General features: G+C 44.8%; 1 protein-coding gene across 7 annotated transcripts in view; it reads right to left on the bottom strand.

The window, feature by feature from the left end:
- LOC135045631 (complement receptor type 1-like) overlaps nt 1–17,695 on the bottom strand; it is a 363,785-nt gene that overhangs the window by 12,232 nt on the left and 333,858 nt on the right. For 5 of the 7 annotated variants that reach the window (XM_063955316.1, XM_063955320.1, XM_063955322.1 and 2 more), the window contains 2 exons: nt 8,036–8,059; nt 578–653 (listed from right to left, as the gene is read on the bottom strand). In XM_063955316.1, coding sequence (XP_063811386.1) covers nt 578–653; nt 8,036–8,059 — 100 coding nt within the window. The remainder of the gene's footprint in view (nt 1–577; nt 654–8,035; nt 8,060–17,695) is intronic. The other 2 variants (XM_063955317.1, XM_063955321.1) reach the window with 1 other exon arrangement.

The raw sequence follows: 17,695 nt of genomic DNA, 5'->3' as shown, positions 1-17,695 counted from the left end.
ATGTGTTTGTTTTTTTTAGAAAGAAGAGTACAACAGAAAAGATAAGCCAGTGTTTCCAAAGCTTGGCCCTTGTGCAAGCACAACAAAGCCCCTTGTGGGAATAGTCCCTGTGGGTTGGCATTCTATCTGCCAGCATTTTGATTGCTTGGATCCCGGCGTCTACATGGTGACCGCCGGGATCCCAAGTGGCGGTCAGATGACCGCATCCCCCTTGTGGCTTAGGCCAAGTACACATCTGCCCCCGGACCACAGCAGATTACCGGTACACGTTACACACTGTAATGAATGACGGAACGAAATCTCATTCAGCCCTGGAGCAGGATAGTGCCGGGTGGCATGTAAAAAAGTCATGTAGGGTGCCAGTGAAATTTAATATGCGGAGTACATGGATTCTTTTTATAACAAGAACACATAAATCTGAGACACCAAGCAAATTAATACACTAGAAGGGAAGAAAATGGTCTAAAAGAAAACTGAAGATACTGCAGCAAGAAGTGCTGATTTGCAATGTCTGAAAGAACTTGCAAAGGGAAAAAAAAGATAAAAAGATAGACACATATGTAACAAGTGGTCTCACCGGCTTTTTTTATATTTTTTAAAATACCAAATCAGTACTCCACCACAGCATACAACAGCAACTGCAATGATTATTCCTTAAAAGAATGTAAAAAACACAACAACATTTCAATGGAATTTTAAATAGAGGAACATATAATTAATAATGATGTACAGATTACCAGATCACAAAAACAGCTTTGATATTACTTTCCAAGGTCTCTTACGGTTACACCAAGTACTGTAAAATGTGCAAGTAGCTGAACAAATATTCCATCTGAAGCTGTTAATGAATTGTACAGGCATAGGATTCTTTATTACAAAACATCATTATTCAGGAAGTTCCAGAAAAACAGCAGCTGTACATGTTGCCAATCACTCAGCATTTTCTCCTACACTTATGTATGGAGCGCTACTAAATACAGATGTGAATGCATGGAGCAGTAAGGGAAGAGGCAGAGGTTATTTATTATAGGCACGATGTGTATTGTATAGGTATGATGCCAGAGCCCATACCTGTATACAGAAACTAACTGATGCACAGTTTATGCACCGCTCAAAATACAATTAAAACCTTCACTGTGGAGTGTCTTAAAGGTATATTTCCTTTCTTATAATGTAATATGGTGCTGAAAAATACATTGTACAGAACATTAAATATCGGATTACATTCCTTTAATTTAAATAAGATATCACTTATTACAAACAAACAATACTGTAACTGTCACATTGCTATTCTTAAAAAGGATGTGTCTGATCTATGACAGGTCTTCTAAAGACTAAATAATCATGTAACTACCACCAAACACCAACAGATCAGCTGCGACTGTCTCCGCATTACTCACACTGGCAGCTACTGCTACAATGATGGATATCTACTCTACTCCCTTCTGTTACTATGAACATATCTGAGTTGCTACTGTATCATTACCATGTTCTTCATGCCTCATCTCTCTAGCACTTACCCGTGTAGTCAAAATATGAAAGCCTTTACAACAAAAAAAATAATAATAAAAAAAATAAAAAATAAGAATTTACTCACCGGTAATTCTATTTCTCGTAGTCCGTAGTGGATGCTGGGAACTCCGTAAGGACCATGGGGAATAGCGGGCTCCGAAGGAGGCTGGGCACTCTAGAAAGATCTTAGACTACCTGGTGTGCACTGGCTCCTCCCACTATGACCCTCCTCCAAGCCTCAGTTAGGTACTGTGCCCGGACGAGCGTACACAATAAGGAAGGATTTTGAATCCCGGGTAAGACTCGTACCAGCCACACCAATCACACCGTACAACTCGTGATATGAAACACAGTTAACAGTATGAAACAATAGAGCCTCTCAACAGATGGCTCAACAATAACCCGATTTAGTTAACCATAACTATGTACAAGTATTGCAGACAAACCGCACTTGGGATGGGCGCCCAGCATCCACTACGGACTACGAGAAATAGAATTACCGGTGAGTAAATTCTTATTTTCTCTAACGTCCTAGTGGATGCTGGGAACTCCGTAAGGACCATGGGGATTATACCAAAGCTCCCAAACGGGCGGGAGAGTGCGGATGACTCTGCAGCACTGAATGAGAGAACTCCAGGTCCTCCTCAGCCAGGGTATCAAATTTGTAGAATTTTTGCAAACGTGTTTGCCCCTGACCAAGTAGCTGCTCGGCAAAATTGTAAAGCCGAGACCTCTCGGGCAGCCGCCCAAGATGAGCCCACCTTCCTTGTGGAATGGGCCTTGACAGATTTTGGCTGTGGCAGGCCTGCCACAGTATGTGCAAGCTGAATTGTACTACAAATCCAACGAGCAATAGTCTGCTTAGAAGCAGGAGCACCCAGCTTGTTAGGTGCATATAGGATAAACAGCGAGTCAGATTTTCTGACTCTAGCCGTTCTGGAAACATAGATTTTCAGTGCCCTGACAACGTCTAGCAACTTGGAGTCCTCCAAGTCCCTAATAGCCTAGGCACCACAATAGGCTGGTTCAGGTGAAACGCTGACACCACCTTTGGGAGAAACTGGGGACGAGTCCTCAATTCTGCCCTATCCATATGGAAAATTAAATAAGGGCTTTTACAAGACAAAGCCACCAACTTTGATACTCGCCTGGCAGAAGCCAAGGCCAATAACATAACCACCTTCCACGTGAGATATTTCAGATCCACGGTTTTTAGTGGTTCAAACCAATGTGATTTTAAGAAACTCAACACCACGTTGAGATCCCAAGGTGCCACAGGAGGCACAAACGTGGGCTGACTCTGCAGCACTCCTTTTATAAATGTCTGAACTTCAGGTACTGAAGCTAGTTCTTTTTGAAAGAAAATCGACAGAGCCGAGATCTGTACCTTAATGGAACCCAATTTAAGGCCCATAGTCACTCCTGCTTGCAGGAAATGCAGAAATCGACCTAGTTGAAATTCCTCTGTTGGGGCCCTTTCGGCCTCACACCATGCAACATATTTTCGCCATATGCGGTGATAATGAGTTGCTGTAACCTCTTTCCTGGCTTTAGTAAGCGTAGGAATGACTTCCTCCGGAATGCCCTTTTCCTTCAGGATCCGGCGTTCAACCGCCATGCCGACAAACGCAGCCGCGGTAAGTCTTGGAACAGACAGGGCCCCTGCTGCCGCAGGTCCTGTCTGAGTGGCAGAGGCCATGGGTCCTCTGATATAAATTCTTGAAGTTCTGGGTACCAAGCTCTTCTTGGCCATCCACGAGTATCGTTCTTACTCCTCGCCTTCTTATTATTCTCAGTACCTTTGGTATGAGAGGCAGAGGGGAGAACACATAAACCGACTGGTACACCCACGGTGTTACCAGAGCGTCCATAGCTATCGCCTGAGGGTCCCCTGACCCGGTGCAATATCTTTTATAGCTTTTTGTTGAGGCGGGACGCCATCATGTCCACCTGTGGCCTTTCCCAATGGTGTAAGTCCCCATTCTCCCGGGTGGAGGTCGTGTCTGTTGAGAAGATCTGCTTCCCAGTTGTCCACTCCGGGAATGAACACTGCTGACAGTGCTAACACATGATTTTCCGCCTATCGGAGAATCCTTGTGGCTTCTGCCATCGCCATCCTGCTTCTTGTGCCGCCCTGTTGGTTTACATGGGCGACTGCCGTGATGTTGTCTGATTGGATCAGTACCGGCTGGTTTTGAAGCAGAGGCCTTGCCGGCCTCAGGGCATTGTAAATGGCCCTCAGGTCCAGAATATTTATGTGTAGGGAAATAACCTGACTTGACCAAAGTCCCTGGAAATTTCTTCCCTGTGTGACTGCCTCCCAGCCTCAAAGGTTGGAATCCATGGTCACTAGGACCTAGTCCTGTATGCCGAACCTGTGGCCCTCTTGAAGATGGGCACTCTGCAGCCACCACAGTAGAGATACCCTGGTCCTTGGAGACAGGGTTATCAGCCTATGCATCGGAAGATGCGATCCGGACCACTTGTCCAACAGGTCCCTCTGAAAAGTTCTTGTATGGAACCTGCCTAATGGGATTGCTTCGTAGGAAGCTACCATTTTTCCCAGGACTCGCGTGCAATGATGCACCGCTACCTATTTTGGCTTCAGGAGGTCTCTGACTAGAGATGACAACTCCTTGGCTTTCTCCTCCGGGAGAAACACTATTTCTGGTTTATGTCCAGAACCATCCCCAGGAACAGTAGACGTGTCATAGGAACCAGCTGTGACTTTGGACTGTTTAGAATCCAACCATGCTGTTGTAGCACTTTCCAAAATAGTGCTACCCCCACTACCAACTGCTCCTTGGACCTCGCCCTTATAACGAGATTGTCCAAGTACGGGATAATTACAACTCCCTTTTTTTGAAGGAGTATCAACATTTCGGCCATTACCTTGATAAAACACCCTCGGTGCCATGTACAGTCCAAACGGCAGTGTCTGGACTTGGTAATGGTAATCCTGTACCACAAATCTGAGGTACTCCTGGCGAGGATGGTAAATGGGGACATGCAGGTAAGCATCCTTGATGTCCCAGGATACCATGTAATCCCCCTCGTCCAGGCTTGGAATAACCGCCCTGAGCGATTCCATCTTGAACTTGAATTTTTGTGGTCAAGAATTTTAAATATAAAATGGGTCACACCGAACCATGCGGTTTCGGTACCCCAACCCGTGTGGAATAGTAACCCCGTCCTTATTGAAGTAGGGGCACCTTGAGTATTACCTGCTGGGAATACCGCTTATTAATTGCCTCTAGCACAGCCTCCCTGCCTGAGGGAGTTGTCAGCAAGGCATATTTTAGGAAACGGCTGGGGGGAGACATCTCGAATTCCAGCTTGTACCCCTGAAATACTACTTGAAAGAAACAGGGATCCACCTGTGAGCGAGCCCACTAATTGCTGAAATTTTTGAGACGGCCCCCCACCGTACCTGGCTACACCTGTGGAGCACCCGCGTCATGGTGTGGCCTCACAGGAGGCGGGGGAAGAATCTTGATTCTGGGAACAGGCTGACTGGTGCAGCTTTTTTCCCTCTACCCTTGTCTCTGTACAGAAAGGAAGCGCCATTTGACCCGCTTGCTTTTCTGAAGCCGAAAGGACTGTACCTTTGTCTGTGAGGAAACCTGAGGTAAAATGATTTCTTCCCAGCAGTTGCTGTGGATACGAGGTCCCAGAGACCATCCCCAAATAATTCCTCACCCTTATAAGGCTCTCTATGCGCTTTTTAAGTCAGCATCACCTGTCCAGTGACAGGTCTCTAATACCCTCCTGACAGAATGGACATTACATTTATTTTGGATGCCAGCCGGCAAAATATCCCTCTGTGCATCCCCCATATATAAGACGACGTCTTTAATATGTTTTTATGTTTTCCAACTAGTATCCCTGTTTGACAGGGTCACCGACCACGCTGCAGCAGCACTATCTGCAGGTCTCAGTCTAGTACCTGAGTGTGTAAATACAGACTTCAGGATAGCCTCCTGTTTTTTATCAACAGGTACCTATTAAAGTGGCCGTATCCTAAGACGGCAGTGCCACCTTTTTTGACAAACGTGTGAGCGCCTTATCCACCCTAGGGGATATCTCCCAGCGTAACTTATCCACCTGGCGGGAAAGGGTACGCCATCAGTAACTTTTTATAAATTACCAGTTTCTTAACGGGGGAACCCACGCTTTCACACACTTCATTTATTCATCTGATGGGGGAACAAAACACTGCCTGTTTTTTCTCCCCAAACCTAAAACCCATTTTTAGAGGCGCTTGGGTTAAAGTCAGAAATGTATAACACATTTTTTATTGCCGGGATCACGTCACGGATGTTCCTAGTGGATTGTGTATATGTCTCCACCTTGTCGACACTGGAGTCAGACTCCGTGTCGACATCTGTGTCTGCCATCTGAGAGAGCGGGCGTTTTTGAGCCCCTGATGGCCTTTGAGACGCCTGGGCAGGCGCGGGGCTGCGAAGCCGGCTGTCCCACAGCTGTTACGTCATCCACCCTTTTATGTAAGGAGTTGACACTGTCGGTTAATACCTTTCACCTATCCATCCACTCTGGTGTCGGCCCCACAGGGGGCGACATCACATATATCGGCCTCTGTTCTGTCACCATATAAGCCTCCTCATTCAACATGTCGACACAGCCGTACCGACACACCGCAGACACACAGGGAATGCTCTAAACGAGGACAGGACCCACAAAAGCCCTTTAGGGGGACAGAGTAAGAGTATGCCAGCACACACCAGAGCGCTATATATATACAGGGACTAACTGAGTTATGTCCCTAATAGCTTTTATATAATATACTGTATACAGTGCCAATTTTAATGCCCCCCCTCTCTTTTCCATCTTACTGTACTGTAGAATTGCAGGGAAGAGCCAGGGAGCTTCCCTCCAGCCGAGCTGTGAGGGAAAAATGGCGCCAGTGTGCTGAGGAGATAGGCTCCGCCCCTTTTTCGCGGCCTATTCTCCCGTTTTTTATGGAATTCTGGCAGGGGTATTTACCTCATATATAGCCCCTGGGGCCATATATTGAGGTATTTTAGCCAGCCAAGGTGTTTTTATTGCTGCCTCAGGGCGCCCCCCCCAGCGCCCTGCACCCTCAGTGACCGGAGTGTGAAGTGTGTGAGAGGAGCAATGGCGCACAGCTGCAGTGCTGTGCGCTACCTTGGTGAAGACAGAGTCTTCATGCCGCCGATTTTCCGGACCATCTTCTTGCTTCTGGCTCTGTAAGGGGGACGGCGGCGCGGCTCCGGGACCGAACATCAAGGCTGGGCCTGCGGTCGATCCCTCTGGAGCTAATGGTGTCCAGTAGCCTAAGAAGCCCAATCCGGCTGCAAGCAGGCGAGTTCGCTTCTTCTCCCCTTAGTCCCTCGCTGCAGTGAGCCTGTTGCCAGCAGGTCTCACTGAAAATAACAAATTCTAAGACTATAACTTTCTAAGAGCTCAGGAGAGCCCCTAGTGTGCATCCAACCTCGGCCGGGCACGAAATCTAACTGAGGCTTGGAGGAGGGTCATAGTGGGAGGAGCCAGTGCACACCAGGTAGTCTAAGATCTTTCTAGAGTGCCCAGCCTCCTTCGGAGCCCGCTATTCCCCATGGTCCTTACGGAGTTCCCAGCATCCACTAGGACGTTAGAGAAAGAAAGAAATCTTACTTGCTGCGTCTGTCCTAGAGGGTGACAGATTAAAAGAGCAGCACAATGGGCTTGATTCAGTTCCTGACGTACTTGTTCAGTACTTTGTATGTGTGCTGGACCCATTCTGTGCAGGTGCAGTACAGGTCTGCGACGGTGAACTCCGGACGGCATCAGATGGTCAGTGGCTGACAACCTGGTCATTTCTCAAAAAACGGAGGCAAAGCCAGGTATCTGTTGCAGGGGGAGGGACGAGGCCAGCGATCTCCGTAAGAGAATGAAGAATTCCTGGCCTTTTGCTCAGACCTGCGGCGGCCAGCTTATGCAATCCCATGGGTCACACAGGCGGCCGATGGTGTCGCATTAGATCAGATGCTGTGTCCCAGGACGTAGCTTGGATCAGTAATGGATGCAAGAGGCGTGACGCTTCCTGCTGAATTACCTTATTAGTGCTGTCGCTGCTCCTTCTACATCTGAATCAGGCCCAGTGTGCAAACAGTATTCTGAGTAGTACTCTGACCACCCCTATAAGTCCTGTGCGCCACAGAACTGCCTTTCACTAGTCTAGAGTGATAACGCGAGGCAGGAGTGCCACAGTGGCCACCATTACTGCTAACATGCTAATCACTGAAACCATGGAAGGCCTGTGCTTAACAAAACACATCCTCTTTAAACCATGGACGCATTTTACATCAGCTATAGCATGTATTTAACAACTTACAATGTGTAAACAGGCTTTTATTTACCATGTCTGTATCCAGTATGAAAAAAGATCATCCAATGTATCAAAAATAAAGAAAATTTACAGTTTAAGGGGGAAAAAAAAAATCTGCGAAACACACACAAAACCAATCCAAACAAGTAGCTGAGTACAGTTTTGCTAACTTACCTACAATGATAGGTATGGAGTTTCCTAAAAGACATAAAAATACATCTAAATTAGAAAATCATTGTGATGGACTATAAACATGCACTCCAAAATGTTATCGACAATTCCTATGCTTTAATCCAGTGAAGATGGCCATACACTTTAAATGGGGGTACACACGGAGCGATAATCTAAGCAATCTGACTAGATTGCTTAGATTTTCAGCAAGATCGCTCCGTGTGTAGCCCTAACAGCGATAGCGATGCGCAGCCCCGCACATCGCTATCGCTGGTGCTAGATTGGCCTGCCGTGCAGGCCAATCTAGCGGGTAGCTCACTTCACCCACTGGGTGAAGTGAGCGGCCCCCCTGTCTCCCCCCGCACGCTCAGCAGAGATCGCGCTGTGCTGAGCGGCGGGAGAGATGTGTGCTGAGCGGTTCGCTCAGCACACATCTCTCCCACATCGGCCCATCTATATGGGCCTTAAGATGAGCTTTTCCCACTAAAATCTGATAATGTATGGGGGCAGGGACACGCCAACCATTTACTCCCAAACACTGGAAAATGGACAGAAACCATTGTTTACACAAACTGGCAACATAAAACAGATTTAACAAACTTGTCTGAACAACGGTTTTTGTCCATTTTCCAGTAATTGGAGTCTTTGCTCCCACACATTACCAGATTGTTGTTGGAAAAGAATCTTAAAGTACGTACTGTATATGGCCAGCTTAACTGTCAAAAGAATACTTAGAATGTTGATAAAATATTTAAAGCACTGTAATATTCATGAAAACAAATCTGACACATTGTTAAGGAATGAGTATATCATTCAAGCTTATTACAAAGATGAAAGAGGGGAAATGTACCCTTATTTTGCGTATGCTTCACTGCCATGAATGCAAAAGATCCTCAATATTGGGGGGAATTAAACTAGACCCTGTAATTTACCAGGTGTGAAAAAAGGTGGCAGTCTCTGGCTTTAAATAACCATGGCTATTCAAATTAGATCCCTTTTATCATGCCCGAGACACTGCAGTTTTTTTGGGCGTTAACACACAGAATCCAGGATAAGTTCCCAGAACTATGTGTTAACATGATCGTGGCACCAGATAACAGGCTATTTATCAAGGTCATTCTTTTTGGGTCTGCTTAGACCCAAAAAGAATTCCCAGTTAAGCGCAGCCTGCGGGGTGCCTTCGGGGCTAAGCCCTGGGGGATCAATTTGCCCATGTTAAATTACCGCAGCTAATTGATTCCCCCATAGTCTCGCAAATATTCCAAAAGCTGCACTGCAAATTTGAGAGCAGATTCTAAACAATAGCCACATAACGGCATCATTTTGTCTCCACAAAACGTTTTTTCTTCTGCAAATCACTTAACTATCCTGCAAAAATTAAATATGAAAACAGTAGTGTTAATTTTGTTGTAACTTTGAGTGAACATAAATTAGTATGAATATTATACAATTATTTTAACTTAGCAAGAAAATGTAGTGTGATGTCATAAAAAGCAATAGGTGATTACAGATATCGGTTTCCATCATTACCAGAGTTTTATTGAGGTGAATGAAATGGCGAGAACTGTTAAATTCACACAGTATGCAGTTCATATACCGACGATGGGGATCCCAGTGGTCAGAATGCAGACGATGGAATCCAGACCGTTAAAAATGCCGCCATTCGGAATGTCGACCCATAGGGTCTACTCCCACTCATATGTGTTCAACGACACCCATAGAGTGGGAATAGAACCTGTGGCGACTGCAGGGAGCCACCGAGCCCGCAAGGGGCTTTCTTGCGCTCACCTACCCCTTGCAGCATTCCACTGCCGGGATCCTGGTGTCTGTTTGCTGACCACCGGAATCCCAGCAGCCAGCATACCATACTTAACTCATTCACACAATGCACATTTTTGTAACACACAGAGAAGTCAAAGGAATACCATCAAGTAATGGCCCAAAGGATGTTGCCACAATAGTTAAAAAGAACCTACATATACATTTGGGTTCTTAGTTTCAATGAAATATAAAGCAAACAAGATGAGGTTACAAAATAATAACCCAGAAGAATTGTTATAATATGTTAACGAAAATTAACAAAGGGATTTTAAATAATTGGAAAGCACAAGTGGACAAATGAAATCAGTTACATGCAATAGTATATTTCTATTTTACATCACGCAACAAAAAACGTAAGTTTAAAGATGACAGACAGACAAAACAATACATAGGGATGAAACGGTTAAAATCTAAAAAGAGGTGCAGTCTGAATATACAGTAACTCTGAAAGGAGAACACAAGGCTGTTTTATTCCAGGATTACTAAACATGTCTTATTGTAGCTTGGCTTCATAGATTTTCTGGAATATTTAGGTCAATTGTGACAAAGATTTGTCATGTTCCTGAAAGCACCCCTAATGAAAGAGGCCACTGCCATCAAGGAAACTATTGCCATGAAGGGGTGCAATTGGTCTGCAATGTTTATTAGGTGGTACATGTCACGTTAAGATCCATATGAACATTACCCAGAGCATCACACGGCGTCTTCTGGCTTGCCTTCTTCTCAAAGTGCATCTTGGTGCCATCTCTTACCAAGGTACACGCACATGGCCATCACAATTATATCAAATGGAACACAAGTCATCAGACCACGCAACCTTCTTACATTGATCCATGGGCCAGTTCTGATGCTCTCATGTCCAGGCGCTTTCGGCAGTGGACAGGGGTCTACATGAACACTCTGACTAGCTCCGTACACATCTAGTTGCATTGTTTGTTGTGACACCTGTCTATCATAGCCAGCATTAACTTTGTCACCAAGGAGCAGGACCAGACTGACTAGCCTTCACTCCCCATGCACATCGATGCTCCTTAGAAACCCATAACCTCACCAGTACACCGGTAGTAGTAGTTTGGACAACTTTTATTAGGAACTAACCACTACATACTGGTAGCACCCCACAATACCTATCCTCTTAGAGATGCTGACCATGTGAAATTATACAAATTAGTGACTGATTGATACAAACAGTGCCATCAGCAGCTCATTCCTCTATGTCCTGGGGGATATACCAGTCTGAAATGTGTGCATTAGTGGGAAACTGATCCAGCACGTGCACAAATCAACAGGCAAACTGACTGGGGCTGCATCAGCTGCAGCCCATAGAAGTCAGATCGGGCTGCTCTGACCACAGGGGAGTGACATCTCACTGGAAGCACTCCCCAGGCTGTCGCATTCCGGAGAGGCAGTCAGAGGGGGAGAAAACACCTAACTACGGGAAGTCACTGGGGTGGCAGATTTTACTGGGAGTGGGACGGCTGCAGGCCCTAGGCAAAATCAGCTACCGCTACATTATTATATATATATATATATATATATATATATATATATATATATATATGTGAAAGGGTGGTAGAACCCGGCGCCTTCTGTGTTATGTGGTTTCCAGGTGAGGCTAGAATAATATTAAGCGTACCGCATCTCAGGTGTGTTCAAGCCTGTAGAATGGATGTAACTTCTCCTGGTCGCGATCTTCTTACTTCCCCGGTTACTCCGTGGGTGGACCGTGAGGAGATTAAAAACCACAATAGTGTAATATTGCAAAACAACAATAACAGGTGTGCTGGTATAGAAAACGTTTTTCAAATGTGATGAATAGTGAAAGAATAATTCACCCAGTGTCAATTTCATAAACACAGTGGTGTATCCGCAACCTAAGGTAGTTTAAAAATAAGTACCATCAGGACTTGTAGATCTTGCATATAGTATGTTCCTTTATGGTGTTCCTTTCCCGTGGTGTGGAGTTCAGGGCTCACTCGGCCGGTGATAGAAGGTTTTTTCTCCTGTATGTGCTTATGTCTGGCTCCTGTCCTGTGGAATGTTGTCTTGGACTTCTACAGTTGGTGTCACTGCATGGTTTGGAGTTCCTGGTCCGGTCTGAATCCTGTGTGTTCTGTCCTGTCCTGCCCGAGTGTGAAGCACATTTCCCTAACTACCCAAGTTCCTGATTGTTCATGAGCCCTGAACTCCACACCACGGGAAAGGAACACCATAAAGGAACATACTATATGCAAGATCTACAAGTCCTGATGGTACTTATTTTTAAACTACCTTAGGTTGCGGATACACCACTGTGTTTATGAAATTGATACTGGGTGAATTATTCTTTCACTATTCATCACATTTGAAAAACGTTTTCTATACCAGCACACCTGTTATTGTTGTTTTGCAATATTACACTATTGTGGTTTTTAATCTCCTCACGGTCCACCCACGGAGTAACCGGGGAAGTAAGAAGATCGCGACCAGGAGAAGTTACATCCATTCTACACGCTTGAACACACCTGAGATGCGGTACGCTTAATATTATTCTAGCCTCACTTGGAAACCACATAACACAGAAGGCGCCGGGTTCTACCACCCTTTCACATTTTAATTCAACCGGACTTTGGAAATAGAGTCCACACAAGAGAACCTGCCTAGCAGCCCCCCAGAATTAGGGGATGTGTTTTTGAACTTTGAACGGGATTTATCATTATACTTACCTATAGTAGTCTTGTTTTATTGGTAGCAACGCTATTTGCACCACTGTTCATATATATATATATATAATATATATATATATATATATATAATATATATATATATATATATATATATATATATATATACACACACGCATATATATATATATATATATATATATATATATATATACACACACACACACACACACACACACACACACACACACACACACGTTATGGTAAGAACTTACCGTTGATAACGTGATTTCTCTTATGTCCACAGGATAACATTGGGATATGGTTGAGCGACAGCGGAAATGGCACCAACACAGTCACGAGCTTTCTGGCCTCCCAGGATGCATCGGGGCCTCACCATATAGTCCCGCCCACTGACTCGGTCAAATCAGTTCTTTCCACAGCGATTTAGGCAGGAGCATCAGGAAGAAACCTATTTAGGTGATTAGAACACACATGCACACCCTTCCATACAAGAGGGAAGAGTTTTAGTGATGGTCAAGATCCTCAAATCAGGTGTGGACATAAGAGAAATCACGTTATCAACGGTAAGTTCTTACCATAACGTCTATTTCTCTGGCTGGGTCCACAGGATTATCCACAGGATAACATTGGGATTCCCAAAGCCATTTTAGTGGTGGGGACGCTCCTGATTACACAGGAGGACCTTTCGCCCGAAGTCTGCGTCATGAGAGGCAAAAGAATCCAAGGCATAATGTCTAATGAATGTGTTTATGGAAGACCATGTGGCTGCCTTACAAATCTGTTCTGCTGAAGCACCCTGTTGTGCTGCCCATGAAGGACCTACCTTACGTGTAGAGTGAGCAGAGACATTAGCCGGAGTAGGGAGATCTGCATGAGAATAAGCTTCTGATATTACCATTCGGAGCCATCTCGTCAGCATCTGTTTACTAGCAGGCCATCCTCTTCTATGGAATCCGTAGAGGATGAAGATAGAATCGGTTTTCCTGATGGCACTAGTACGATCTATGTAGATTCTTAAAGCTCGGACTACGTTCAGCGACGCTTCTCCCGCAGATAGTCCCGATACCTGAAAAGCTGGGACTACAATCTCTTCATTAAGGTGAAACTTTGAAACCACCTTTGGAAGATAACCAGATCTCGTTCTGAGAACCGCTCTGTCTGGAAAAAAACTTAGGAAAGGAGACTTACACGATAACGCTCCTAAATCTGACACCCTTCTGGCTGACGCCATTGCCAGTAGAAAAAGCACTTTAGCCGTTAACCATTTAAGATCTGCTCTCTTAAGCAGTTCAAACGGAGGTCCCTGGAGGAATTTAAGAACTAAATTCAAATCCCAGGGAGCTGCAGGAGGAACAAATGGAGGTTGAATATGTACAACTCCCTGAAAGAAAGTACGTACATCATGTAAATCAGCAATCTTTCGCTGAACCCATACAGTTAATGCTGATACTTGAACTCTCAAGGAAGCAACTTTCAAACCTTTATCCAATCCTGCTTGAAGGAAATCAAAAATCCTGGATACTTTAAAAGATCTTGGATTCAAACTTTTTCCAGTACACCAATGAATATAGGCTTGCCATATTCTATGATACACACGAGCTGAAGAAGGCTTTCTTGCTCTAAGCATAGTTTGGATTACTTGTTTTGAAAATCCTCTAGCTTCTAAGATAGAGGTTTCACAGACATTCTCAGCAGATCTGTGTACCAATGCCTTCTTGGCCAAGCTGGAGCTATTAGAATTATCGCTCCCTTTGCTTGCTTTATTTTTCTCACCACTCTGGGTAACAGAGATATTGGAGGGAACAGATACGCCAGATGAAATTTCCATTCTACCGACCGCTCCTGGACCCCATGTTCTCGATCCGTACTTCGGAACTTTGTTGTTTAAACGAGACGCCATAAGGTCTCTCTCTGGTAGACCCCATCTGTTCAAAAGTGTCTGAAACACTTCTGGGTGTAATGCCTATTCGGTTTCCTGAATAGTGTGTCGACTGAGAAAATCCGCTTCCCAGTTCAGTACACCTGGGACAAACACTGCCGACAATGCTGGAAGATGGAGTTCTGCCCATCTTAGAATGGGAGTTACTTCCTCCATCAATCTTTTGCTGTGAGTTCCTCCTTGATGATTGCGGTACGCTACTGCTGTCGCATTGTCTGAGCGAATCTGGACCGGTCTTCCTTGCAGACTGTCCTTTGCCTGAACTAGAGCCATATAAATGGCCCTTATTTCCAAAAGATTTATTGGCAGGAGACTTTCCCTTGCGGTCCATTTTCCCTGGAACCACAGGCCTCCGAGTACCGCACCCCAGCCTTGCAGACTGGCATCTGTTGTCAGGACTTGCCATTCTTTTATCCAAAAGGGTCTCCCCTTGTTTAAATGGTCTGTCTGTAGCCACCACGCTAGAGACCTTTTTACGTTTACTGGAAACTTTATCATCTGCTTTTTTATCGTCTGATGATTTCCGTTCCATTTGGTCAGAATAAGGTGCTGCAATGGTCTGGAGTGTAATTGCGCATATTCCACCATGTCGAAGGTTGATACCATCAGACCCAACAGTCGCATTGCTGCATGGACTGACATTGTCTGGGCGTGCAACGCTTCCTGAACCATGACCTGCACCTTGACTATCTTTTTCTCTGGTAAGAGAACTTTCTGTAGGTCTGAATCCAATATGGCCCCCAAATGAACCATCTGCTGTGACGGATTCAGAGACGACTTTTCCAAATTTATGAGCCATTCGTGTCTCTGTAAACAAACTATTGTCCGTTGAAGATGGCTCAAAAGTAAATCCTGCGAATGTGCTAGGATTAACAGGTCGTCAAGGTATGGGAATAGTCTTATCCCCTGCTTGCGCAGAAAAGCTGCCATAACCACCATAATTTTGGTAAACACCCTGGGTGCTGTTGCTAGCCCGAAGGGCAAAGCTTGGAACTGAAAATGTTCCTGGAGGATGGCAAACCTGAGGTAACACTGATGAGACAGTGCCATAGGCACATGTAGGTAAGCATCCCGTACATCCAGAGATACCACGTAATCTCCCGGTTCCATAGCCAACATTATGGAGCGTAACGTCTCCATGTGGAACCCTGGGATCCAAATGTATTTGTTCAACCTTTTCAGATTGAGAATTTGTCGAAATTACCCATTTGGCTTCTGGATTGGAAATAGATTGGAGTAAAACCCCTGTCCCCTTTGTGATGGCGGTACTGGGACAATCACACCTGACTGCAGTAATTTTTGGACTGCTTCTTGCAGGGCACTGGCCTTCGGTTCTATACGAGACGGGCTGGTGCAAAAAAATCTTTGAGGAGGCTGCCTCCTGAATGGGAACCCATACCCCTGAGATACCACCTCCTGCACCCAAGCATCTGTTGTTGACTGTTGCCATATGTGTGCAAAATGAAGGAGTCGGCTCCCAAACCTGGAATCCTCCAGGCGGAGGCCCGTCTCTTCAGGCTGATGGTTTCTGTTCAGGCTTGGAAGCTGGCTTTTTGGTAGCCAACTGCTTCCTACCCCTGGTTTTGAACTGGGGTTGTTTAGACTCCTCTTTAGCCTTGGCTTTGCCTTGCCATCGAAATGGCCGAAACTTTGAACCCCTCGACTTAGGGTTATAACTAGTCGGAAATCTGACCTTCGACTCAGCGTTCGATTCTAGAATGTCTGACAATCGTTTCCCAAACAATATATTACCAATAAAAGGTAATGCTTCCAATTCCTTCTTGGATTCTGCATCTGCTTTCCAAGTACGCAGCCAAACTGCTCTACGAGCGGCTACCGTCAAGGCTGATGCTCTAGAAGCGATTGTACCCATGTTAATTGCCGCTTCTTCCAAGTATTGGGCAGATTGTCTTAAACGGCTTAAATTATACTCTTGCTCCCTATTAGAAGAGAGGTCATTCTCTAGTTCCTCTATCCATTCGCCCATTGACTTTGCTATCCAAGCCGAAGCCATAGCAGGTCTTACCACTGCTCCTGCGAGAGAAAATATATTTTTCAAGAAGCTATCTACCCTTCTGTCTGTGACATCATTTAGTGAGGTAGACGACAGTGGTAAAGCAGATTTATGCACAAGTCGCAGTACATGTGCATCTACTTTTGGAGGAACTTCTCTTTTCGAACAATTCGCAGCTGGAAATGGATAATAAGAATTCCATCTTTTCGGAATCTTATACTTTTTACTGGGCGTCGCCCAAGATTCTTCCATCATTTCAGTCAGCTCATCTGACGCTGGGAATTCAGTTTTAACTGATTTTGTTCGTTTAAACACAGGTGCTTTAGATTTTAACACTGTCTTGGCTGGCTCTTCCAAAGAGAGAACAGCCTTCACAGCATTAATAAGTTCAGCTACATCCTCTGAACTAAAACTCTGCGACTGATCATCATACGGAGTATTTGAATATACTGTATCATCATCTGTTGTATCATCTTGAGTAGTCTGCCACATAGACGCATCTGTCTTATTCTTACCTGTCCCTTAGTTGCTTGTAGAGGCTACTGGAACCAAGCCGTAGGAGGGGAGCTGCATGTATGGGTTAATAGTGTAACCTAACCCTTGAGGTGGTGCTACCGGAGTTAACCTGTCCGCTATTTAAGATAAAGTATTTGCGAACATATTCCATGGTGGCTCTGTTGGTGGTTGAACAAACTCCTGTTTTTTTACTTTGCTGAAAAGCAAAACAGTTCGCACACAACCCCTCATAAGTGACCAATTGGTCCATACCAATTAACCCTGTCTTACAAGATAAGCATGTTTGGGATGTAAGAGTGCTTGATAAATTCTCCTCGTCACTTTTGCCGCTCACAGACATGGTAATAATCTGTTAATGACTACACAATTTGTGACTGAAAATCACCTATATGAGTATATAGAAGTGAGATCAATCTGACCACAGCCGTGCACCTGAATTGAGGGTCAGAAGAGGACTGACAACATAGAAAAGTCAGCACACATACTAGCAGTCAGTCCCATGTTAAGGCATTAGACATTGTCATATGAGAATACAACCCCAATAACAACTTACAAGTAAGTAGGAAAATTGTACTTGTGTTTCAGCTGGTTCTTTTTCAACATAACATGCAGAAAACATAGTAATATACAGATCTCATATGCAATATGTACTAAAAATTAACAATTCATACTAACAAGTAGAGAGA

This window comes from Pseudophryne corroboree, chromosome 2, assembly GCF_028390025.1.
Source record: "Pseudophryne corroboree isolate aPseCor3 chromosome 2, aPseCor3.hap2, whole genome shotgun sequence".
Taxonomy (NCBI): Eukaryota; Metazoa; Chordata; class Amphibia; order Anura; family Myobatrachidae; genus Pseudophryne; species Pseudophryne corroboree.
Note: the sequence above shows the minus strand (reverse complement) of the source record. Positions and strands in the feature narration are given on the sequence as shown.